The 19,154-nt window shown below is 56.1% G+C and overlaps 2 protein-coding genes across 3 annotated transcripts; both read left to right on the top strand.

The window, feature by feature from the left end:
* Positions 1 to 1,214: 1,214 nt before the first annotated feature.
* Positions 1,215 to 5,828, top strand: PGLYRP2 (peptidoglycan recognition protein 2). Its single transcript, XM_060146619.1, has 5 exons — positions 1,215 to 1,296; positions 2,415 to 3,497; positions 3,817 to 4,027; positions 4,635 to 4,932; positions 5,716 to 5,828. Exons 1-5 carry the CDS (start codon positions 1,233 to 1,235, stop codon positions 5,773 to 5,775), a joined length of 1,716 nt encoding a protein of 571 aa, XP_060002602.1. The 5' UTR covers positions 1,215 to 1,232; the 3' UTR covers positions 5,776 to 5,828.
* A 2,176-nt stretch (positions 5,829 to 8,004) lies between these two features.
* Positions 8,005 to 18,996, top strand: RASAL3 (RAS protein activator like 3). 2 transcript variants are annotated; one of them, XM_060146618.1, is made up of 18 exons: positions 8,005 to 8,051; positions 8,181 to 8,515; positions 10,933 to 11,063; positions 11,228 to 11,306; positions 11,409 to 11,470; positions 11,835 to 11,905; positions 12,457 to 12,583; positions 12,669 to 12,767; positions 13,225 to 13,767; positions 14,101 to 14,245; positions 14,499 to 14,643; positions 15,514 to 15,750; positions 15,838 to 16,039; positions 16,147 to 16,265; positions 17,191 to 17,581; positions 17,866 to 18,023; positions 18,548 to 18,611; positions 18,717 to 18,996. In XM_060146618.1, exons 2-18 carry the CDS (start codon positions 8,194 to 8,196, stop codon positions 18,858 to 18,860), a joined length of 3,039 nt encoding a protein of 1,012 aa, XP_060002601.1. In that variant the 5' UTR covers positions 8,005 to 8,051; positions 8,181 to 8,193; the 3' UTR covers positions 18,861 to 18,996. The 2 variants fall into 2 exon arrangements, with proteins under 2 accessions (XP_060002601.1, XP_060002600.1); XM_060146617.1 differs by lacking the exon at positions 8,005 to 8,051 and having other exon boundaries at positions 8,084 to 8,515.
* The last annotated feature ends 158 nt before the right edge of the window (positions 18,997 to 19,154 follow it).

The raw sequence follows: 19,154 nt of genomic DNA, 5'->3' as shown, positions 1-19,154 counted from the left end.
GTTAGTCCTGCACCGGATGGACACACAGCCCACATCTTCCACGTGGTTCTATCAGGCAGAGCCCCTGACCCCAAATCCTCAGAAACTGGGACATGGAGGAGGAGATTTCCTCAGAATCTCCTGGGGAGCAGCCTCTATTCATCCTCCTCTCTTAGCATCTAACTCTGTGAGCCCCTACTGTGTGTCCAGCTTTGTGCTAGGCCATGCTGAGTGCCCAGAAAGAGGACACTCAATATCTAAGTAGGTCCCCTGGGGAATCCCAGGCCTGGCTTAGTCTGGGCACTCCCAGGCCCGCCCAAGGCCCGCCCTGTGCTGAGTGCCCAGCCCGGTGGGTCTCCTGGAAATTCCCCAGGCTGGTTTCGAGATGGGAGGCCAACAGTGAAGTAATTTACACGGCAGCCCCAGCCATGATGAGCCCATCCCACCCGATGCTGGATAAAGAGGAGGAGGGCTCTCTTCAGCAGGACTTGGCCACAGGCACCAGAGGAAGAGGGAGGACCCCTCACTGCCAACCCAGGTGAGCCCAGAAGTCCGCTCCGGGGACAAAGCCAGGGTCCCAAACACCCCAGCCCAATTCCTGCTCTCAGCTACCTCTGGTAGCTTGGGATCCGGAGCTGGAATGAGATGAGAGATGACATCTTCAGGTCCCCCTACGCTACTTCAACAAAAACAATCCTCGGCCCCTGCACTCATCCTCTGCCTGAGGCTAAAGTGCTGGCATCAAAGAAAGCAGAGGCAGCGCCGAGTTCAGGCCTCTCCTTCTCTCCTCACCCTCATCACAGCCAGTCTTACCAGTCGGGCAGGCACCTGAGAGTCCCCTCTGGTGGCCAGAAGCAGCTACAGAACGATCACCATAGGAAGGGTGGATTGCTGCATTAGCCTCAGTTTACCACTCCTGGGGAATGGGCAGAGTTTGCTGGAATCTGAGCTACCTAGTTTCCAGGCCACTCCTGCAATGCGCTTGGCTTACTGACCATTGACCTCACCCTGGGAGGAACAGGATAGGATGGGGGAAGCCCCTGAGACCCAGATGACGTTGAGCCAGGGCACTCTGTACCCACGCCACCACTGCCTCCCGCCCACAGCTCTGCAAGTGGCAGCCGTGTCATTCACCGCTGGACTTTGACAGTAGCCAAAGGCACTCTCAGTTCTCCATGCTTGTCTCCTTCCAGCTCTGCCAAAGTCTCCACTGAGGTAAACTGGATACTTCCCCTGGAAACTGGAAGCCCACAATGGTGGTCCAGGCTATCCTATGGATCCTGTACGGATTGCTGCTGCAGCCGGAGCCAGGCACAGGTAGGTCAAAAGGCAGAGGCCTGAGGCCAGGACTCTTATTTCAGCAGAAGTATACTGCTGCCCCTCTGTGTCCAGCCCTGTACAGGGTGAAGCTAGATCCAGGAGGCCCCAGTCTCAAGGAACCTCCAGTCTGGGAACACAGATGCTCCCAGCCCCATAGGATCAGGGCAAGGGCTGGGGGAAGAAACTGGGGCCAAAAGAGCAAAAATCAGGAAGGCTTCCTGCAGGAGGGGACATAGATCTAGGACAGGAAGAAGAATTTTACTTGGTGGTGAAGCAGGAAAGGACATTTTAGGCAGAAAGAAGAACAAAGCTAGAGAGGAATCACTGAGTGAACTGTCTGGAGAAGAACCTGAATTCCAGCAGTCAGCAGAGTGTAAGGATTAAGACTTCCTGTGTTCAAATCCTGCCTCTGCCACTTCTTAGCTATGTGATCTTAGGTAGATAATTTAACCTCTCCACGTTCATAGGGTCCTTGTGAAGATTAACTGGGTTGTTATATAAGTCACCTAGAATGGTGCCTGGCACATAGTAAAGGTTTAATTATTCAACAACCCACCCCAGCTCTGAGTCCCAGACTTCTAAGTTCCAAGTTCAGCCATAGACATTTCTCCCACAAGGCACAGGCCCACCCTCCCCTGGACATCCTTTGAGACACCTTTCCCTCTAAAATTCCCCAAACTCCAATCCATCATGAAAAACGGTCCATCTTTCCCTCAAAATATCTGGAGACTCTGCCCACTCTTGTCCATCACAGCGTCACCATCCTGGCTTCAGCCACCTTCATTGCGTACCTCCAAACTCTCTCCCCTTCTCTACTCTGGTCCCCCCAAAATCTATTCTCCACACAGCACTCAAAGGAGCAATCAGAATTCCAACCTGGCCATGTATCTCCCCTGCTCATGAACCTGCCATGGCTCCCCAGTGCTCGCTGATAGTCTAAGCTCCTTAACTTGTTGTCTGTGCCTCAGTTTCCTCACCTACACAAGGACAATGTCAGACATCATAAGACTGTCCAACGAAGGCAGGGGGCATTGAGAAGATGTAGAAACGGCAGGGGGAGGCTCAGTAACAGGTGGTGCTGGGCTGCTGGGCTAATACCATCCCTCCTCCTTCAGCGACCCTGCCCCTGCTCATGGACTCTGTCATCCAGGCACTGGCTGAGCTCGAGCAGAAGGCACCAGCCACCGAGGCTGGCCACACTGCCTCTTCATGGCTGCTGTCAGCCCAGGACTCTTGTGCCCACAACCCTCTCCAACACTTCTTGCTGGAGGAGCAGAGTCTCAAGACCACCATGCTGGATCCTCCTTCACTGAGCCCAGAGCTTCAAGGCCTGACCATGGAGGTGGCGAGACATGGTGTGTGGGACGGGAAGGAATGCGGGGTGGTGCTGGCCCCCGATGGCTCAACCGTGGCTGTGGAGCCTCTTCTGGCAGGGCTGGAGGCAGGGCTGCAGGGGAACAGGGTCGTAAACCTGCCCTTAGACAGCACGGGCACCCCTCCGGACGCTGGCGTCACCTTTCCTGACTTTGGAGCCACGGTTCCTGATGTAACAGCCACCTCCCCAGGACTCAGGGATACCTCTTCAGATGTCACCTGGGCAGATGTCGGAGCTGTGTCTCCAAACGTTAGAGCCACAGATCTAGATGTCCAAGTCACCTCTCCAGATGTCCAAGCCTCCTCAGCAGATACCAAAGCCAAGTTCCCAACCACTGTGGACAGCCTCCTAGTGGTCACCCTGGCCAGAGACCTGGGCCTGAACTTCCTCCAGGGCCCTCAGACCTGGAGCCATTCACTGGGAACTGAGGGTTGCTGGGACCAGCTCTCTCTTCCCCGGACCTTCACGCTCCTGGACCCTGAAGCATCAACCCTCACCACGGCCTTCCTCAATGGTGCCCTGGATGGGGCCCTCCTTGGAGACTACCTGAGCCGGTCCCCTGAGCCCCGGCCACCCCTCAGCCACCTGCTGAGCCAGTACTACGGAGCCGGGGTAGCAGGAGACCCAGGATTTCGCAGCAACTTCCGACGGCAGAACGGAGCTGCTCTGACTCCAACTCCCATTCTGACCCAGCAGGTATGGGGGGCCCTCATCCTGCTGCAGAGGCTGGAGCCAGCACACCCTCAACTTCAGGGTATGAGCCAAGAACAGCTGGCACAGGTGGCCACCCATGCTACCAAGGAGTTCACTGAGGCCTTCCTAGGTGAGAAGGGCCCCCACCCCCTGTAATGCTCCTTCTCATATATACAGACATTCTCAGTGCCCCACAGGTCAGGAGGATCTAGGACTGGGGGATTCCAGAGGGGGAAATAAGGGCTTTGGCTGGGAGGCCAACAGGACTAGGATGCTGTTAGATTTAGTTAAGTTAGATCCCAATGGGGGCCAGTGTAGTGTGAGACTGAACTGTCCCCAAATCTGGGAAGAGACTGAAGGGATGATCCTTATATGCGCTCTTAGTGTGGGAGGAGGCGGCAGGCAGAGAAACGCTTGCTTACTGCCGTGCTGGACTCTCTTCCTCTCAGGGTGTCCAGCCATCCACCCACGTTGCCGCTGGGTCGCGGCCCCGTACCAGGGCCGCCCGAAGCCACTGCAGCTGCCGCTCGGGTTCTTGTATGTACACCACACATACGTGCCCGCGTCACCCTGCACGGACTTTGAGCGCTGCGCCGCCGACATGCGCTCTATGCAGCGCTTCCACCAGTATACTCGCGGCTGGGACGACATAGGCTACAGGTGGGCGGCAACCTGCAAGTCGCTGGCAGGGCGGACCAAGTGGTGGTGCAGTGTAGAGCCTGGGGGCGCAGAGCCTGACTGAGGGGGGCGGGGTTTGGACCTGAGCCAAGCTGGCAAGGAGTTTAGGGTGGGTGGAGCCAGTGTGGAGAGGGGAGCGGCCTAGACTAGGATCCGGGCCTTAACATGGAGCAGAAATAGCTCAACAGTGGATTCCTGAGTTTGGGGTGGGAACTAGGAAAGGAGTCCGGACTTGGGAGAGGAGCAGGACCTGTGGTAGCGGCTGAGTCTGGGACGGGGCAGTGATGGGATATGACCTAAGACAGAAAAGGGCTCTGAATTGGGCAGGAGTTGGACTTGAGACAATGGGGAGGGAGCTGGGTAGAAAGAGATGAGGCCAATGTTGGGGGTAGATCCAGAGAAACGGGACGGTTTCTGGGGTGGCATTAGGTCGGGGAGTGGGACACGGCTGGACGGGGTAGAGTCAGCGCGACCGGGCGGGACTTGGGGTGGCGGCGGCCCTTGGCACAGGTGCGGAAACTGGGGTAGACGGCCAGATGAGAGACGGGGCCTCACGCCAAGTGGTGCATGCTTCCTTCTCTCCTCGCAGTTTCGTGGTGGGCTCAGACGGCTACGTGTACGAGGGCCGCGGCTGGCACTGGGTGGGTGCGCACACACTCGGCCACAACTCCCGCGGCTTCGGCGTGGCCTTGATAGGCAACTACACTGCGGAGCGGCCCGCAGAGGCCGCGCTGCGTGCGGTGCGCGACGAGCTCCCGCGCTGCGCTGTGCGCGCCGGCTTCCTGCGGCCAGACTACGCGCTGCTCGGCCACCGCCAGCTCGTGCGCACTGACTGCCCGGGCGACGGGCTCTTCAACCAGCTGCGCACCTGGCCGCACTTCGACAAGGTGAGTCCCCGACGCCTGCACTACCTCGGCCTGAGGCCCATCTGTCCACACAAGCTCAGCACGGCCCCTGATCCCTGCCTGCTTGCCTAACCTCAGCAGGCCCCTCACTCCTTCCTGTAACCCTGTGCCCACACAGCCTCAGTCAGGACCCTGAACCCCCTTGCAGCTCGTCTGTTCAGGCAATCTAGACTCAGACTCCAGTCATTCTGCTTGCAATATAGCCTACCCACTCTGCCACTCTGTCTGCACAACCTCATCCCAGCCACCCAAACTTGCCCTCATCCTTGCCCCCACCCAAAGCCCCGCCCCCACCCATCCACACAACACTGACCCAGACTGTGACCCTCTACAGAAAACCCTTTTACCTGCACAGCTTCTGTCCAGCCCCTAACCTAGTATTGCAATCCTCTGCTCAGACAATCTCAGAGTCTCAGAGAGACAATCCTGAGGATGCTTGCTAGCCCCAGCCTTCCTGACCCTTGACGACAACTCTTACGCTGGAGCAATCCAGGCCCAGTCAGCACAACCTCAGCCTGATGACTGCACCCCAACCTCTGATCATGATCACAAAAACACCTCTATAACATCCCTGTGCTATCTAGCTGTACCTTCAAGCTACCACTCCGTTTCATTTGGCTGGCCTGCCGTTGGCATTGTACCTGCCCCCTCACTTTGGGCCCCTGTCCTCTTACCATCTAGGGTGCCACCATGAGGAAGGCAGACCCACCCCACGACCCCTCACCCACCCCACCGCCAAACCTCACACTCCCTTGTCTTTTTTAGAACGTGAAACCAAGAACTGCCAGGAGGGCCTCTAGGAGATCCAGGAGGGCCTCTAGGTGATCCAGTAGGAGGCCACCTCCAACGATCCTGCTAGCCACAGACCTCCAATAAAGAGACCATGGGAAGAAAGCCTGTGTCCATGCATCATCTGCGTTTGCACATTCTGTCTTAGTTTAGGGTTGCCCAGAAGCAGACCCTGGGACAAGAATCCTTGTCGATAAGTAGTCGTCTGAGCAGTGATCCCAGGACATGTCAGCTGGGGAATAAGGAAGTGACACAGGGAAGGGAAGGCAGCTGGGAAAGGGTGCTTTATCAGGCATGTGGGTATGGGAGGCACGTGGAGCTCAATCCCACCAGGGACCTTTGGGGGATAGTGTAGGTCACACACTGCAGAGTCATCCCACTCAAAGGGCAAGGCAGCTGGAGTACTGATCCTCCAACTTCCATAGTCATTGGCTGAGGGCTGCTCCCAGGGCAGTGTTAATGTGTTGGCACTTTGGGACTGCTTGTTGCACGGGCAGTGTGGACTCCACCTGTCAGAGAAAGTCCTCCAGCAAAAATGCAGGGAGTTGGGAGTGGGGCCCGTATGCAGTGAAGTGGTACAGGCTCAGAGATATGGTGGAACACAGGGAGACTCTACCTGTATGTGCAGTGAGTGGACTGAGTGTGGTAAGAATGAGGTGGGCATAGCTAAGGTATGTGCACCCGCAAGAACATGTCCAGCACCAGGAAAAGGATTTTTGACCCTCGCTGAAGACCCTCTTCCTCAGGACAGTTTATAGAATGTTCAAGACCCAGTGCGAAATGAAAAATGCAGGCCCTGTCCAAAAAGTTAAATCAAGCGCAATGCAGAGCCCTTCTGAGCCCGGTGACTGCACAGGTCACATGCTCGTGAAGGCAGTCCTACCCATCCCACCCTGTGAATTCCGGTCACGCTTGCCTTTGCACAAGCCGTTCCTTCTACCTGGCGTGTTCTTCCCATGACCAGCTCCTCCTCATGCTCAGCCCTCCTGGATTTTTCCAGCTCAAAGTGCATCACTTCTGCTCAGCCTCTACTCTGTCTATTTGCTTCCAAGTCTTCACCAGCTAGAAATGTCCTGCCTTCATGTTCAAGATTTGTCTCTCTTGCTGTACTGTGAGCTCCAGGAAGGCAGGAACCAAGTTTATTTTGTTCCTTGTAGCTTTTCCAGTACCCAGCACATAGTAGGCATTCAGGAAACATTTGCTGAATAAACAAAGTGTCCCATTATAAACCTTCTGAAACTGATGTTATCATCTTGTACAAATCAGGAAACCAAGGCTCTGAGAGAGGAAATGACTTGCCTGAGGTCACACAGTGAGAGAAGGACCAGCTGGCACTCAAACCCACTCTGGGGCCAGTGGGCCAGGATTCTACTGACTCTCAAGTTATCTCACTTATTACTCAGAACAGCATGTGGCCACCTCTTTTTTCAAGTAAATACTTATTGTGGTATAATAGAGATATAAGAAAGGGCACCAAAATGTGTGGTTAATGAATTTTCACAACAGAACATACCCATGTCATCAACACCCAGCTCAAGAAATAGAACAGGTTAAATTTATATTATGTGAATTTCACCTCAATTTAAAAAAAAAAAACCCCACCATGATCAGCTACCAGAAGCCTCCGTTATGCTTCCCCACCTCCCCAGTCTCTAGCCCTTCCAAAGGAAACCAATATCCTGAATTGTTAAACAGAGTTTTGCCTGCTTTGGAACTTCATATAAACGGAAGCACACAGCGTTTACTCTTCATTGTTTGGGTTTTTTTGCTCAACATTGTGATTCATCTGAGTTCAATCCTTCTTATTGATACATAATATCCCACTGTGTAAAGAGACCACAATTTATTCATTCTACAGTAGATGCACACTTGGGTTGTTTTCCGTTTGGCGCTATCATGAATAGCGCTGGTGGGCATGTCTGTTGGGTGTATACCTAGCAGTGGAACTGCTGGGTCAGAGGAGAAGGGTGTGGTCAATGTTCATAGGTCACAACAGTTTTCCAACTTGGATGAATCAGTCTACACTCTGACCAGCAGTGGATGAGAGTTCCAGCATTTAGTCAGCATGTGCCCATTTTGCAGAGGAGGTCACTGAGGCTCAGAGAGGGGCATGTGCTGCCTCCTGGTCAGTGAGAGATTCTGAGTCCTGCTCTGTCACCTCCTCTCCTCTTGCATCCTGCCCTCACTGTGCCCTCCCAGCTTGGCTGTGGGGTGGGGTGGGACAGACAGGGTCACGTGGAGTTGCTTTCAGCGGGAGGAAGCCAGGCAGGGTGCAGACGGCTGCTGATTCTGGGGCTGGTCAGGAAATCAAGGTAAGAGAGGGAGTGCATATGGCCCCCAAGGGGGTTCCCTGGGGGCAGAGCTGAGAGTAGGGAGGGGGCCAAGATGAAGACAACGTGTGGGCAGACACTGGGCAGAATTGTCACCCTATCATCCCCCAGGAGAATCTCTGCCATGGACCCACCTTCGCCGAGCCTGGCCTCCCAGACCCAGCCAGCAGCCCCATCGCCGCTAACCTCCTACCATTGGCACTCAGGAGGTTGTGGGGAGAAGGGGGCTGGAGGGTTCCGCTGGGGCCGCCTTGCAGGATGGGGGAGGGCGCTGAGCCACCAGGAGCCCAGAGTCAGCAGCCAGCCGGCCCCTCGCTCGCTGTTTCGTCGTGTCCTCTCTGCGCCCCACAAGGAGTCGCGCTCGAGCCGCCTCCGAATATCCAAGACCCTCTGGGGAAGGCACAAGAGCCCACCGCTGGAGTCAGAACCAGAGCCAGAGACCTCAGGTACATGGCTCCCCCACCCAGGCTGGGAGGCCCAGATGCTTGGGTTTTGTCTGCCTCCGGAGCATCAGCCTTACAGAGACAGGAAGTTGTGGGGAGTGCAAAAGCCCGACAGGAAGTGGCTGGGGCCCGGCTGGCTGCCCTCTTCTCTCTCTCCCCCTTACCCAGGGCCTGGGCATGGTGGGAGTGGCTAGGGACCTGTGAGCTGGGGGTCCAGCCCTGGGAAGGGACAGGGAATAGACTGATGGTAGCACGGTCCAGATGCCAAATGACTCTTGGCCCCAGTAGGTCTCTCCTCACATTCAATGGCCCAGGCTTATTCTCTCCTGCCTGGATACCCATCTCTGCTGCCTCCTGCTCTCCTGCCCTCCAGCCTCCATGTCTTAGTTTCTTCACTTCCTTGAGCCTCAGCTTCCCCATAAGTTAAATGGGAATCATGATTCCTACCTTGAAGGATATATTATTTCATTCGTTCATTCATTCATTCAAACAGAGGTCTGTGAGCATTTACTACGTTCTAGGCCTGCCCTGATTTAGACACTAAGGACACAGCAGTGAACAAAACAGACGAAACTGCCTGCCCTGTGGAGCTCATAGTGTAGTGGGCGTGACAGACAGCAAACAAACAAGAAAATGACAGATGGGGCTAAGTGTCACACAGAGGGATCTAGAAGAGTAAAGGATATCATGAGGACTGGAGCTCATGAATGTAACGCTGGTCTAGGACTCAGCACATTTTATGTGATCCGTTAACAAGTGGGGGTCATCATTTATTCCCCTGGTGGTAAAACAATGGGACAGACAGGTAACCTGGGCGGCCTGATCCAGCTCTCCTAACCCGGAAGCTCATCTGATTCTCATCATTCATATTCCCACTTTGCAGAGGCATCCCTTCAGCCCCGTCCACGGTGTCAGGTATTGCCCACGCCATAGGATCCAGTGAGAGCTCTCTAACAAGCAGACCGGCTCCTCCCCTACTCAAACACCTCCCATGGCTCCTCATACCTCGAGGATAAAACCCCAGCTCTTCTAACTGACACCCAAAGCCCCACACTAATCTCTTCCTGAACCTTCCCCTCCAGTCTCCAAGCCCTCCAAGCCCTTCTCACCCCTCCCTTTATTTCCCTGGGCCAGGCCATGTGCCACCTCCCAGACTTTGCTCAAGCCATTCATGCCACGATCTCCTCCATCTTTGTCAAAACCCAATCTGTTATTCAGGACCCATTGCAGGGGACTTCCCTGGTGGTCCAGTGGTTAAGACTCCACGCTTCCACTGCAGGGGGCTCAGGTTCTATCCCTAGTTGGGGAACTGAGATCCCACATGCCACGCAGCATGGCCAAAAAATTAGAGAAAAAAAAAAAAAAGACCCATTGTAAACTTACTCTTTCTGGGAGGCCTTCCTACTGCACCTCTCCCAACCCTGCCCTTCTTCTGTTCCTTTCTCAAACTTTGAATACTTTTCCCTTTAGACTTGTTATTTATGTAAGGAACCAAGGCTGCTGTCCTGTTTTTTAACCTCTTGGACCTGCCCACTGTCTTGCTTAAGAGAAGAATGCTTGTATGTACACGACCCTTGAGTATGGGCTCTGTTAGTCCCAGCCAGGCCCTGGAACAAAGGCTTAGTTTCCTTGAAGGAAACTATGAAAAGGAAAGAAGGAAAATTAGCAAGTAACGTTATTTCCATTTTCAGTGCATTTCTCGCAGTGAGATCAGACCACCACAAGGCTGAACCCTCTCGGAAGATCTGTTGCGACCTTTATCTTTGTTCTTTATTTATCATGCATTTAAAATGAGATGCAGAAGCATTTAACATACTATGTAAATATGGACCTCTTAAAATTAAAATTTCATTGGAAATGCTTTCAATTCAGCAACATCTTAGCTATTTGTTAGTTCTTTTGTGTTGTCTTATCAAAGTTTAATGGATACAGTTCCATAGTTGTTGATGTGTTTGTGTGTATGTTCGATTTGTGTAAAGATGGTACTAAGTCAATTAAAAAAGAGAGAGAGAGAAGAATGCTTGTATCCGAAGCCCAGCTCAGTGACTCACAAGCTGTGTGACCCTGGGCAAGTCACTCAATTTCTATGTGTTTTCAGTTTCCTCCTTGGTAAAATGGGTGTTATAATAGCCCATCGAATGGCTTTTGGAGGATTAAATGAGAGGTGTGTGAAGCAGTAAACACAGTACGCAGGGCACATAGTCGGTGGGGCTGTGTCCATCACCCATCACCACCCATGGTTAGTGGGGACAAGGCCCGGAGAGGGGTGGAGGCTTGTCCAACACCTGACATGGCTGCTGGGTGGGTTGGGAAGAGGGGGCACTTAGGAGGGAACTCTTGATGACCCTTGGTGAGTGGAGAGGTTGTTCTGAGGGAGAAGAAAGGACTCCCACGTCCCCAGCACCTTCTCCTCTACCCAGAGCCTGAGCCGGAGCTGGAGCCCCCTGCCCCACAGATCCCAGAGGCCCCCCCACCCGACGTGCCCATCTGGAACATCGGGGCCTTCACCCTATTTGATGGGAGGCTGGTGCTGCTTGGGGATGAGGAGGAGGTAAGAGGGGACACCTGGGCAAGGGGAGGGAAGGAGAGGAAGGAAGAGAGACAGAACAGTGGTAACGGCGGGGGATGAGGGGGCATAACAGAAAGGCGTCTGCCTCTCCCTCTGTCTGTCTGCCTGCCTCTCCTTTCTGACCACCCACCCTTTTTGGGGGACAGCGTCCTTGCAGGCCCCGGGTGGGGAGCGCTAGTTCCGAGGGCAGCATCCAGGTGGCCTTGGGGAACCTCAGGGATCCAGGTAAGCTTGAGAGAGGGGGGCTAGGGATTTGGGAGCCTCTCAAGGTGGGGCAGAATCCACGATGATCCCACCCCCCAACCTTCCACCCCTGACCACCCACAGATCGGATCTCTGGAAAGACCGAGCCAGAGGCCGCTGGCCCCAACGAGGTCCACAACATTCGGGTAAGTGGGGGGGTGGAGGGGAGAGCAAAGACTTTCCGACCTTCAGAGGTGAAAGGGGGACTCTTCCTGGGTGATCTTAGGCAGGTCACTGACCCTCTCAGGATCATAGTGTCCATATCTGTCAAATGGAGCCAGAAAGAGAAGCTCCTGCTTGGGGCTGTTTATGAAAAGTCCATAGAGAATGTAGGAAAGCATGTGATTGGTGCTTTCGAAATGGGAGCTGTTGATTGCCTTTAATATTCCTGCTAATATAGCCTGAGGTTGTGATCCCTCGAGACCAACAGATCTTCCAGGACACCCTGGGGGGAAGGGAGCTGAGGAGGGAACACAGGGTTCTGCCCAGCTGACATCCCCCTCCCCACAGGGGCTGCTCAAGCGGCTGAAAGAGAAGAAAAAGGCCAAATCGGAGCTAGGAGCCAATGCTTCCCAGGATGGGTAAGGGTCTCTGAGGAGCTGGAGGGGCTGGGAGTCAACATTGCCCCTCCCCCTCCTCCTGCCTATAATTCTGACTTTCACCAAATATCCCCTGTGGCCCTCTGTGTCCTGCCCCACGTTGGGCAATGCTGGGGCCACTGAAAGACCCTTAGCATTGAGCCAGCCCTCTGTTGAATGGTGGGGGCAGAGTCTGACACAATAACTCTAAAACTGCAGCTGAGTCAACACCTTGGTCTGGGAGTGTGTCAGGGAAGGGACACTTGAGCTGAGATCTGAAGGATAGATGGAAGTTAACTAGGCCGAAAGTGTCAGGAAAAGCATTCCAGGCAGAGGGAACAGCAAGTGCAAAAGTCAAGAGGACGGATGAAGTGACAAAAACAAGGCCAGTGTGACTGGAGTTCAGACAGCGAATTAAGTGTCAAAAGGAGGATTCAAGTCCAATTTAGGTTCAAGTCCCTCCTGGCTTCCACCCTTCAGGCTGTAAGGGGTAGTTGGGGTGGGGGAGGGGTAGTGGGTAGGAATGACAGCTTGTTCATGTGCGCCTTCACCAGACCCCCCAGTGCTCTGGGCTCTCGGGAATCGCTGGCCAAGCTTTCGGAACTGGACCTGGGCGCCGAGCGGGACGTGCGGGTCTGGCCACTGCACCCCAGCCTCCTGGAGGAGCCCCACTGCTTCCAGGTACGTGCAGGCAACTCTCCGCCTCGCCTGACCCTTTGGCTCCACCCTTGGTCTCAACCGCACGCTGGATGCCCCTCCTCAACAGGTAACGTGGGCGGGCGGGAGCCGCTGCTTCTCCTGTCGCTCGGCTGCTGAGAGAGACCGCTGGATAGAGGACATTCGTCGCCACTTCCAGCCTAGTCAGGTCGGTAGTGCGCAAGGTCGGCCCTGGAGACCCCTCCCACAGCCCGGGCCCCGCCCCTTCCACCCACCCCAAATCCCACTCGCCCCAAAACCTTGCCCCTTGGACACACCTGCCCCCCTACACTTTTGCAGCCACTCCGAGATCCTCCCCGCCACTTGCATCTATTACCAGCCCCTTGCACAGCTCGGATTGTATTCAATCCGAGCCCTATTTGCACCCCAGGCAGTCTCCAAGTCCCCACCCCGCGGCTACTCCTCCATGCCCTAGAGCCCTGATGTCTCCGGGAGAGCCCAGAAAAGCTAGAGGGTTTCCGCATAGCCATCTTGGGCACCTCCGTGGCCTCACTGTCCTCCCCCAGGGGCCCAGCGACCCCCTGGGAGCACGGGCCCCGTTCTTCACCTCTGGTGCCCGATGTGGAGCACAGACGCCACGCCTCCGCCCCTACTCCGGTCCGCAGGACAACATTGAGCGGGAAGAGACGTGGCTGAGCGTGTGGGTGCACGAAGTGAAGGGGCTGCCCCGGGCGGCGGCGGGGGCGCCGGGAGTGCGCGCGGAGCTGTGGCTGGACGGCGCACTGCTGGCTCGCACAACTCCGAGGGCTGGCCCGGGCCAGCTCTTCTGGGCGGAACGCTTCCACTTTGAGGCGCTGCCGCCCGCGCGTCGCCTGTCGTTGCGGCTACGCGGAGCGGGCCCGGGGGACGCGGTGCTGGGCCGCGTGGCCTTGGCGCTGGAAGAGTTAGGTGTCCCCCGCGCGCCCGCCGCGGGCCTGGAGCGCTGGTTCCCGCTTCTCGGGGCGCCAGCGGGCGCGGCGCTGCGGGCACGAATCCGGGCGCGGCGCCTGCGCGTGCTGCCCTCTGAACGCTACAAGGAGCTGGCTGAGTTCCTCACTTTCCACTACGCGCGCCTCTGCGGGGCGCTCGAGCTCGCGCTGTCCGCTCAGGCCAAAGAAGAGCTGGCGGCTGCCATGGTGCGCGTGCTGCGGGCCACCGGCCGGGCTCAGGTGCGGCGCTGCGACGGGACGAACCCGGGTGACCAGGGGCTGACCGATCGCGCGCTCCAGGGGGGAGTTGGTGGGGACAATACCAGAGTGGCACTTTCGAGGGGCTGGGCAGCTTGAGGGGCGGGGTCTGAGCTGAGCCTCTGCACTGCGAGGCCCAAGTTTGCGCTTGGAGGGGTGGAGGTTCCGGCCTGTTAAGAGCCCCAGCAGCGAGGGCTGGGCCTGGCAGCGGCTATGAGGAGTGGGCCTGTGCCCCAGGGGTGAGGGACCCGCCAAGGGCAGGGATTCCCCCTGACTCAGTCTGCGCCCAACGCATCGTAACCCCACTATGCCCAGGCACTGGTGACAGACCTGGGCACCGCGGAGCTGGCACGCAGTGGAGGCCGTGAGGCTCTTCTGTTCCGGGAAAACACACTGGCCACCAAGGCCATCGATGAGTACATGAAGCTGGTAGCACAGGATTACCTCCAAAAGACACTGGGTAAGCAGAGTGGGGCAGGGGTCAGAGGCCTAGCTGAGCCGACTAGGACACCCCAGGGGAGATCTGAGAATCCTTGAGTAACTTGGATTCTGGTAGTGGGTGGTGCCCTGGGGATGCTCAGATCCTAGAAGGAATCAGGGGTTCCCCAAGATTTTAGGTGCCTCCAGAGTAATTTGGAGATAGAATTGGAGGCTGGGTGCTGTGGGTTGTGGTGGTCATGGGCTGGCCCCTCTCTGGCTGTGCTGGACTGCAGGACAGGTCGTGCGGCGTCTCTGTGCCTCCACTGAGGACTGTGAGGTGAACCCCAGCAAGTGCCCGGCCTCAGAGCTGCCCCAGCACCAGATCAGACTGCGAAACAGCTGCAAGGAGGTCTTTGAGAGCATCATCCACTCTTACGAGTGAGAATCAGGGCCCCAGAACCCGAGCCTAACCCTGCCTCTTAGCCACTGTGCTAACCCTGACTCCCAATTAGGGTTTCCAGATAAAATACAGGATGCCCAGTTAAATGTGATACCATATTTGGGACATGCTTACACTAAAAAAAGTGTTCATTTTTAAAATCTGAAATTCAGGTTTAACTGTTTATCCTAAAATTTTATTTGCTAAATTTGGCAACCCATTCCCAATATCATGCTACCTAACCCCAAGTAACCTGGGACCAAATTCTTTGTCTTCTAAACTACAGGTGACCCCATACCCTAATTCCATGCCACCTGACCCCAATTAACATAGGATCTCACTCCTATGACCTCTGCTTCCAGTAATGGCATACCCCCAATTCCATGATCCCTGACCTTAAGTAACACTGTGTCCCAAATCCCATATAACTGGGATTCCTAGGATTCTAATTCCTTGACCTCTGACCCTAGGTTAACCTGTATGCCTAATCCCATGCCATCTAGGATATCGATCTCATGATTTCTGAACCTAGGTGACCCTGTAACCCCAATCCCATCCTATTTCATGTCATGTCTGGCACCCCAATTTCATGTCCAGTCATAGCTACATCCCAAGCTCATGGCCTCCATCCTCATGTGAACCTGTACCCCCAAATCTAAGATTACTGACTCCAGAAGTCACCATGATAACTACACCACAAACAAACCCTGACCCTAAATGGACCTATAACCCCAAGCATCATTATCCCCAATGTCTTCAATCCTGACCCAGAATGCCGGTGTCTCCTGACACCTGACCGTAGCACTTTGATCATCCATGAACTTTATGCCCATATCCTCCCACTCTGACCATTGTCTTTTCTGCCCCAGCTGGTTCCCAGCAGAGCTGGGCACTGTGTTCTCAGGCTGGCGAGAAGCATGCAAGGCACGTGGCTCTGAGGCACTGGGGTACCGACTAGTGTGTGCCTCTCTCTTCCTGCGGCTCCTGTGTCCTGCCATTCTTTCACCCAGCCTCTTTGGCCTAGCGGCAGAGCACCCGGCACCTGGCCCAGCCCGCACCCTCACGCTGATCGCCAAGGTCATCCAGAACCTCGCCAACCATGCTCCGTAAGTCCTGGGAGGCTGGGAGGCCATGCTGGGGCCGTGGGGGTAGCAGATGCCTGACCTGACCCACCCAGTTGGGCCTCGATCTAGGTTTGGTGAGAAGGAGGCCTACATGAGCTTCATGAATAGCTTCCTGGAGGATCATGGACCTGCCATGCAACGCTTCCTGGACCAGGTGGCCATGGTGGATGTGCACACAGCACCCAGTGGTTACCAGGGCAGCAGTGACCTGGCCCTCCAGCTGGCAGTCCTGCATGCCCAGCTTTGTACCATCTTTGCTGAACTTGACCAGGTGTGGCCTGAGCCCAAAGCCCAGAATATGAGGTAGGGAGGCAAGAGAGTAGGGAGCCTCTGGTCCTGGAGATCTTGCTCAGCATCCTCCCTGCATTGCTTTACCAGGCAACCCGTGACAGCCTGGAACCACTGCCCACCATCCTGAGTGCCATCGAGGAGGGCCGACCTGTACCTGTGTCTGTGCCAATGCGTCTTGCACCACCTCCGGCCCAGGTCCATTCCAGGTAACCTACCTGCCTCAAGTCTGATCCAGTTCTGATGGGTAGGAGCAGGGGAAGGGCCAAAGGCATCACAGGGTCAAACTGTGGTCAGAGATGAAGACAGGATCATGTCAGGGGTCAGAGACAACAGGGTCATGTTGGGGTCAGTGTCAGAAGCAGTGTAGGATGGAGGTCAGAGGCTGGAGACAGGATCATCTCAGGGGTCAGGGAGAGGCTCACAGTACAGTCAGAGGGCGGGCACAGGGTCAGATTGGAATCTGAGGTGGGGATTAAGCATTGCAGAGATCAGGGAGAGGTCACATCTGGGGTCAGAGAGAAAGTGACATTGTGGTCAGCAATGAGGGGCAGGTTTCAGTGAGAGGTTGTGGATAGGGTCAAATCAGGGGTCAGAGTGGGTCAGATGGATGTTGAGACACATCATCAAGGGTCAGGGACAGGTTCATATTGCAAACAGGTCAGGCCCAGGGTCAGATGGGGTCAAGGGTTATGGGCAGAGTCATTTTGGAGGTCAGAAGTCGGGGACTATGTTCTTTCAGGAGGCTGAGACAGGGTGAGTTTAAGGTCAGAGGTTGGGAACAAGATGGAGTCAGATTGGGAAGGAAGAGGGTACAGTTGTGAGCAGAGGCCAAGCTCAGGCAAACTGGAAGCAGAGGTTACAGAGAGGCTCAAGCCAAGGGTAACACTGTGTCAGAGTTCAGGGACAAGGCTAGAAAGAAATCAGAGGTTAGATTGACGTTGTGTCAAAGGTCATAGAAGGGAGAGTATTGTCAGAAGTCCAGGACAGGATCAGAAGTCAAAATGTGATCCCTTCAGCAATAGGGTCACATAGAAGTAAAAGATCAGGGGCGGGGTTATTTCTGGTCAGAGGTAGAGATGCAGTCCGCTCAGGAACCGGTGGAGCGTCTGAGCTCCCCCATCCCACCCCCAGCATCTCTGCAGGAGAGAAGCCTGGCTTTCTGGCCCCCCGAGACCTCCCCAAGCATACCCCTCTCATCTCCAAGAGCCAGTCCCTGCGCAGCGTTCACGGCGCAGGTAGTTGGGCCCGGCCACGGCCGGACGAGGAGCAGCCCCCGCGGCTGCCTCGGCCGGTGCAGCGCACGCAGAGCGTCCCGGCTGGCCGCCCCGCTCGCCACCGCCCGTCTGCAGGGCCGCGGCCGCGACCCAAAGGCTCCCTACGCACGGGACCCGTGCCCCGCGGCCGGCCCTGGACCGGAACCTCAGCATCGCTGCCTCGGAAGCCGTCGGTTCCCTGGCAGCGCCAGCTGGACCAGCCACGGGACAGAGACCAAACGCTGGGCACCCACCGACCCATGGGCAAGGTGAGGTACAGCCCAGGTCCGCCCGCACACAGAGTGGGGAGACAGGATTGGAAAAAGACTGAAAGATGGGCAGGTCTCGGTTCAAATACCGAGCGTGCTGTGCTGTGTGACCCAGGCATAACCCAACCCTCTCTGAGCCTCAGTTTCCTCTTCTGTACAATTAGGGCATCGTTCCCCAATAGGCAGGGCGGTGAGGAGGCAGAGCACAGGGTACAGGGAGGTCAGGGTCCTTGGGGAGAAGGGGCGGGACGATGGCTCAGGTTACAGCTGCTCCCTCCCCACAGATGACGGAGCTGCAGTGCGAGGTGGCCGCCCTGCGCCAGGATCAGAAGGCGCTGTCCGGCCTCGTGGAGTCACTCGGCACCCACATCCGGGCCTTGAGCGAGCAGCAGGAGCAGCTTCGGAGCCAGCTTCAGAACCTGGCTACCAGGCTCCAAGAAGGGTAAGCCCCGCCCTTCCCACTAGCTCCGCCCCCAGGTGGGCTTTCTATTAAAGAGATCGGCTCAGGCCCCGCCTCCCAGTCAGTCCCTCCCAAATCATGCCTGTCACGGCCACGCCCCCTCTGCAAGACCCGCCCCAACACACCTAAGACCCACCTCTTGAGCTCCACCAGCCCCAAGTCCCTGGGAGGGCCTCTCGTCCAGTCCCTCAGTCAGCCTCTCCCACACAGATTGGGACAGACCCACTATCTCTTAGTCTGGGCATTCCCTCATCCCTCTCATGACCCAGCTCAGGACTAGCCAAGACCCGCCTCCAACGGTTGGTTGGTTTGTCCTTTCATCCCATTACGGTCCAGGCTCTAATTCAGCAGCCCCTTCTTCAGACTGATCTAGGCCCCACCCCCCCAGCCTGGATAAACCCCGCCTCCATTCCAAGCTTCGCCCCCGAGCCCCTGACTCTCCTACCAAGAGCTGGAGGGATGTTCCTCAGCCTCTGACTCTTTCCCTTTGCCCCTGATCCCCACAGGACCGCGAAGTTGGATCCAGAGCGCGATCCTCCAACCAATGAGGACCACAGGCTGAAAAGTCTGGTGAGACCCCTGCCCGAGCCCTGGGGCCTATCTGGGCTGGGTAAGGGAACAAGAGTTGGGCGCAACCCTCCCCCGGCTCTGAGTCCACTGCCGCTGCCTCCCCAGGAGTGCCGCCTGGCCGAGATAGAGAGTACTCAGGCCCAGCTGAGGGAGACCATTCAGAGCCTGCAGCTTCTTCCCAGGACATCGGGGTCCCAGAGCCAGCCCCTGCCCCTCAAAGCACCCTGCATCAACGGAGACACCACTTGAGCTGCCCACTCGGCCCTACGTGTTCTGGGAGCAGAGAGAAAGCGGTCTTAGGGGCCTTTCCAACCCCTGCCTCAAACCCACGTGGCCTGCAGTATGGAGTGGAGCTGTAGGTGCCAACCAGTCTGGCACTATCAGGTTGCCCAGTAAAATCTTGATTTCAGTAAAAATTGATGGGGTTTTTTTGCGCCTAAGTGTTGCCAATCAGAAAGCAACCCCCCCCCCATTCAGCTCTCCCAAACTCTCCCCTAACTGGAGGTCTCAGGGGAGGGGGGTGATATAGGGAGAGTCTCACCA

Source organism: Lagenorhynchus albirostris, chromosome 3 (genome assembly GCF_949774975.1).
Source record: "Lagenorhynchus albirostris chromosome 3, mLagAlb1.1, whole genome shotgun sequence".
NCBI classification, from domain to species: domain Eukaryota; kingdom Metazoa; phylum Chordata; class Mammalia; order Artiodactyla; family Delphinidae; genus Lagenorhynchus; species Lagenorhynchus albirostris.
This window is presented reverse-complemented; position numbering and strand designations above follow the sequence as displayed.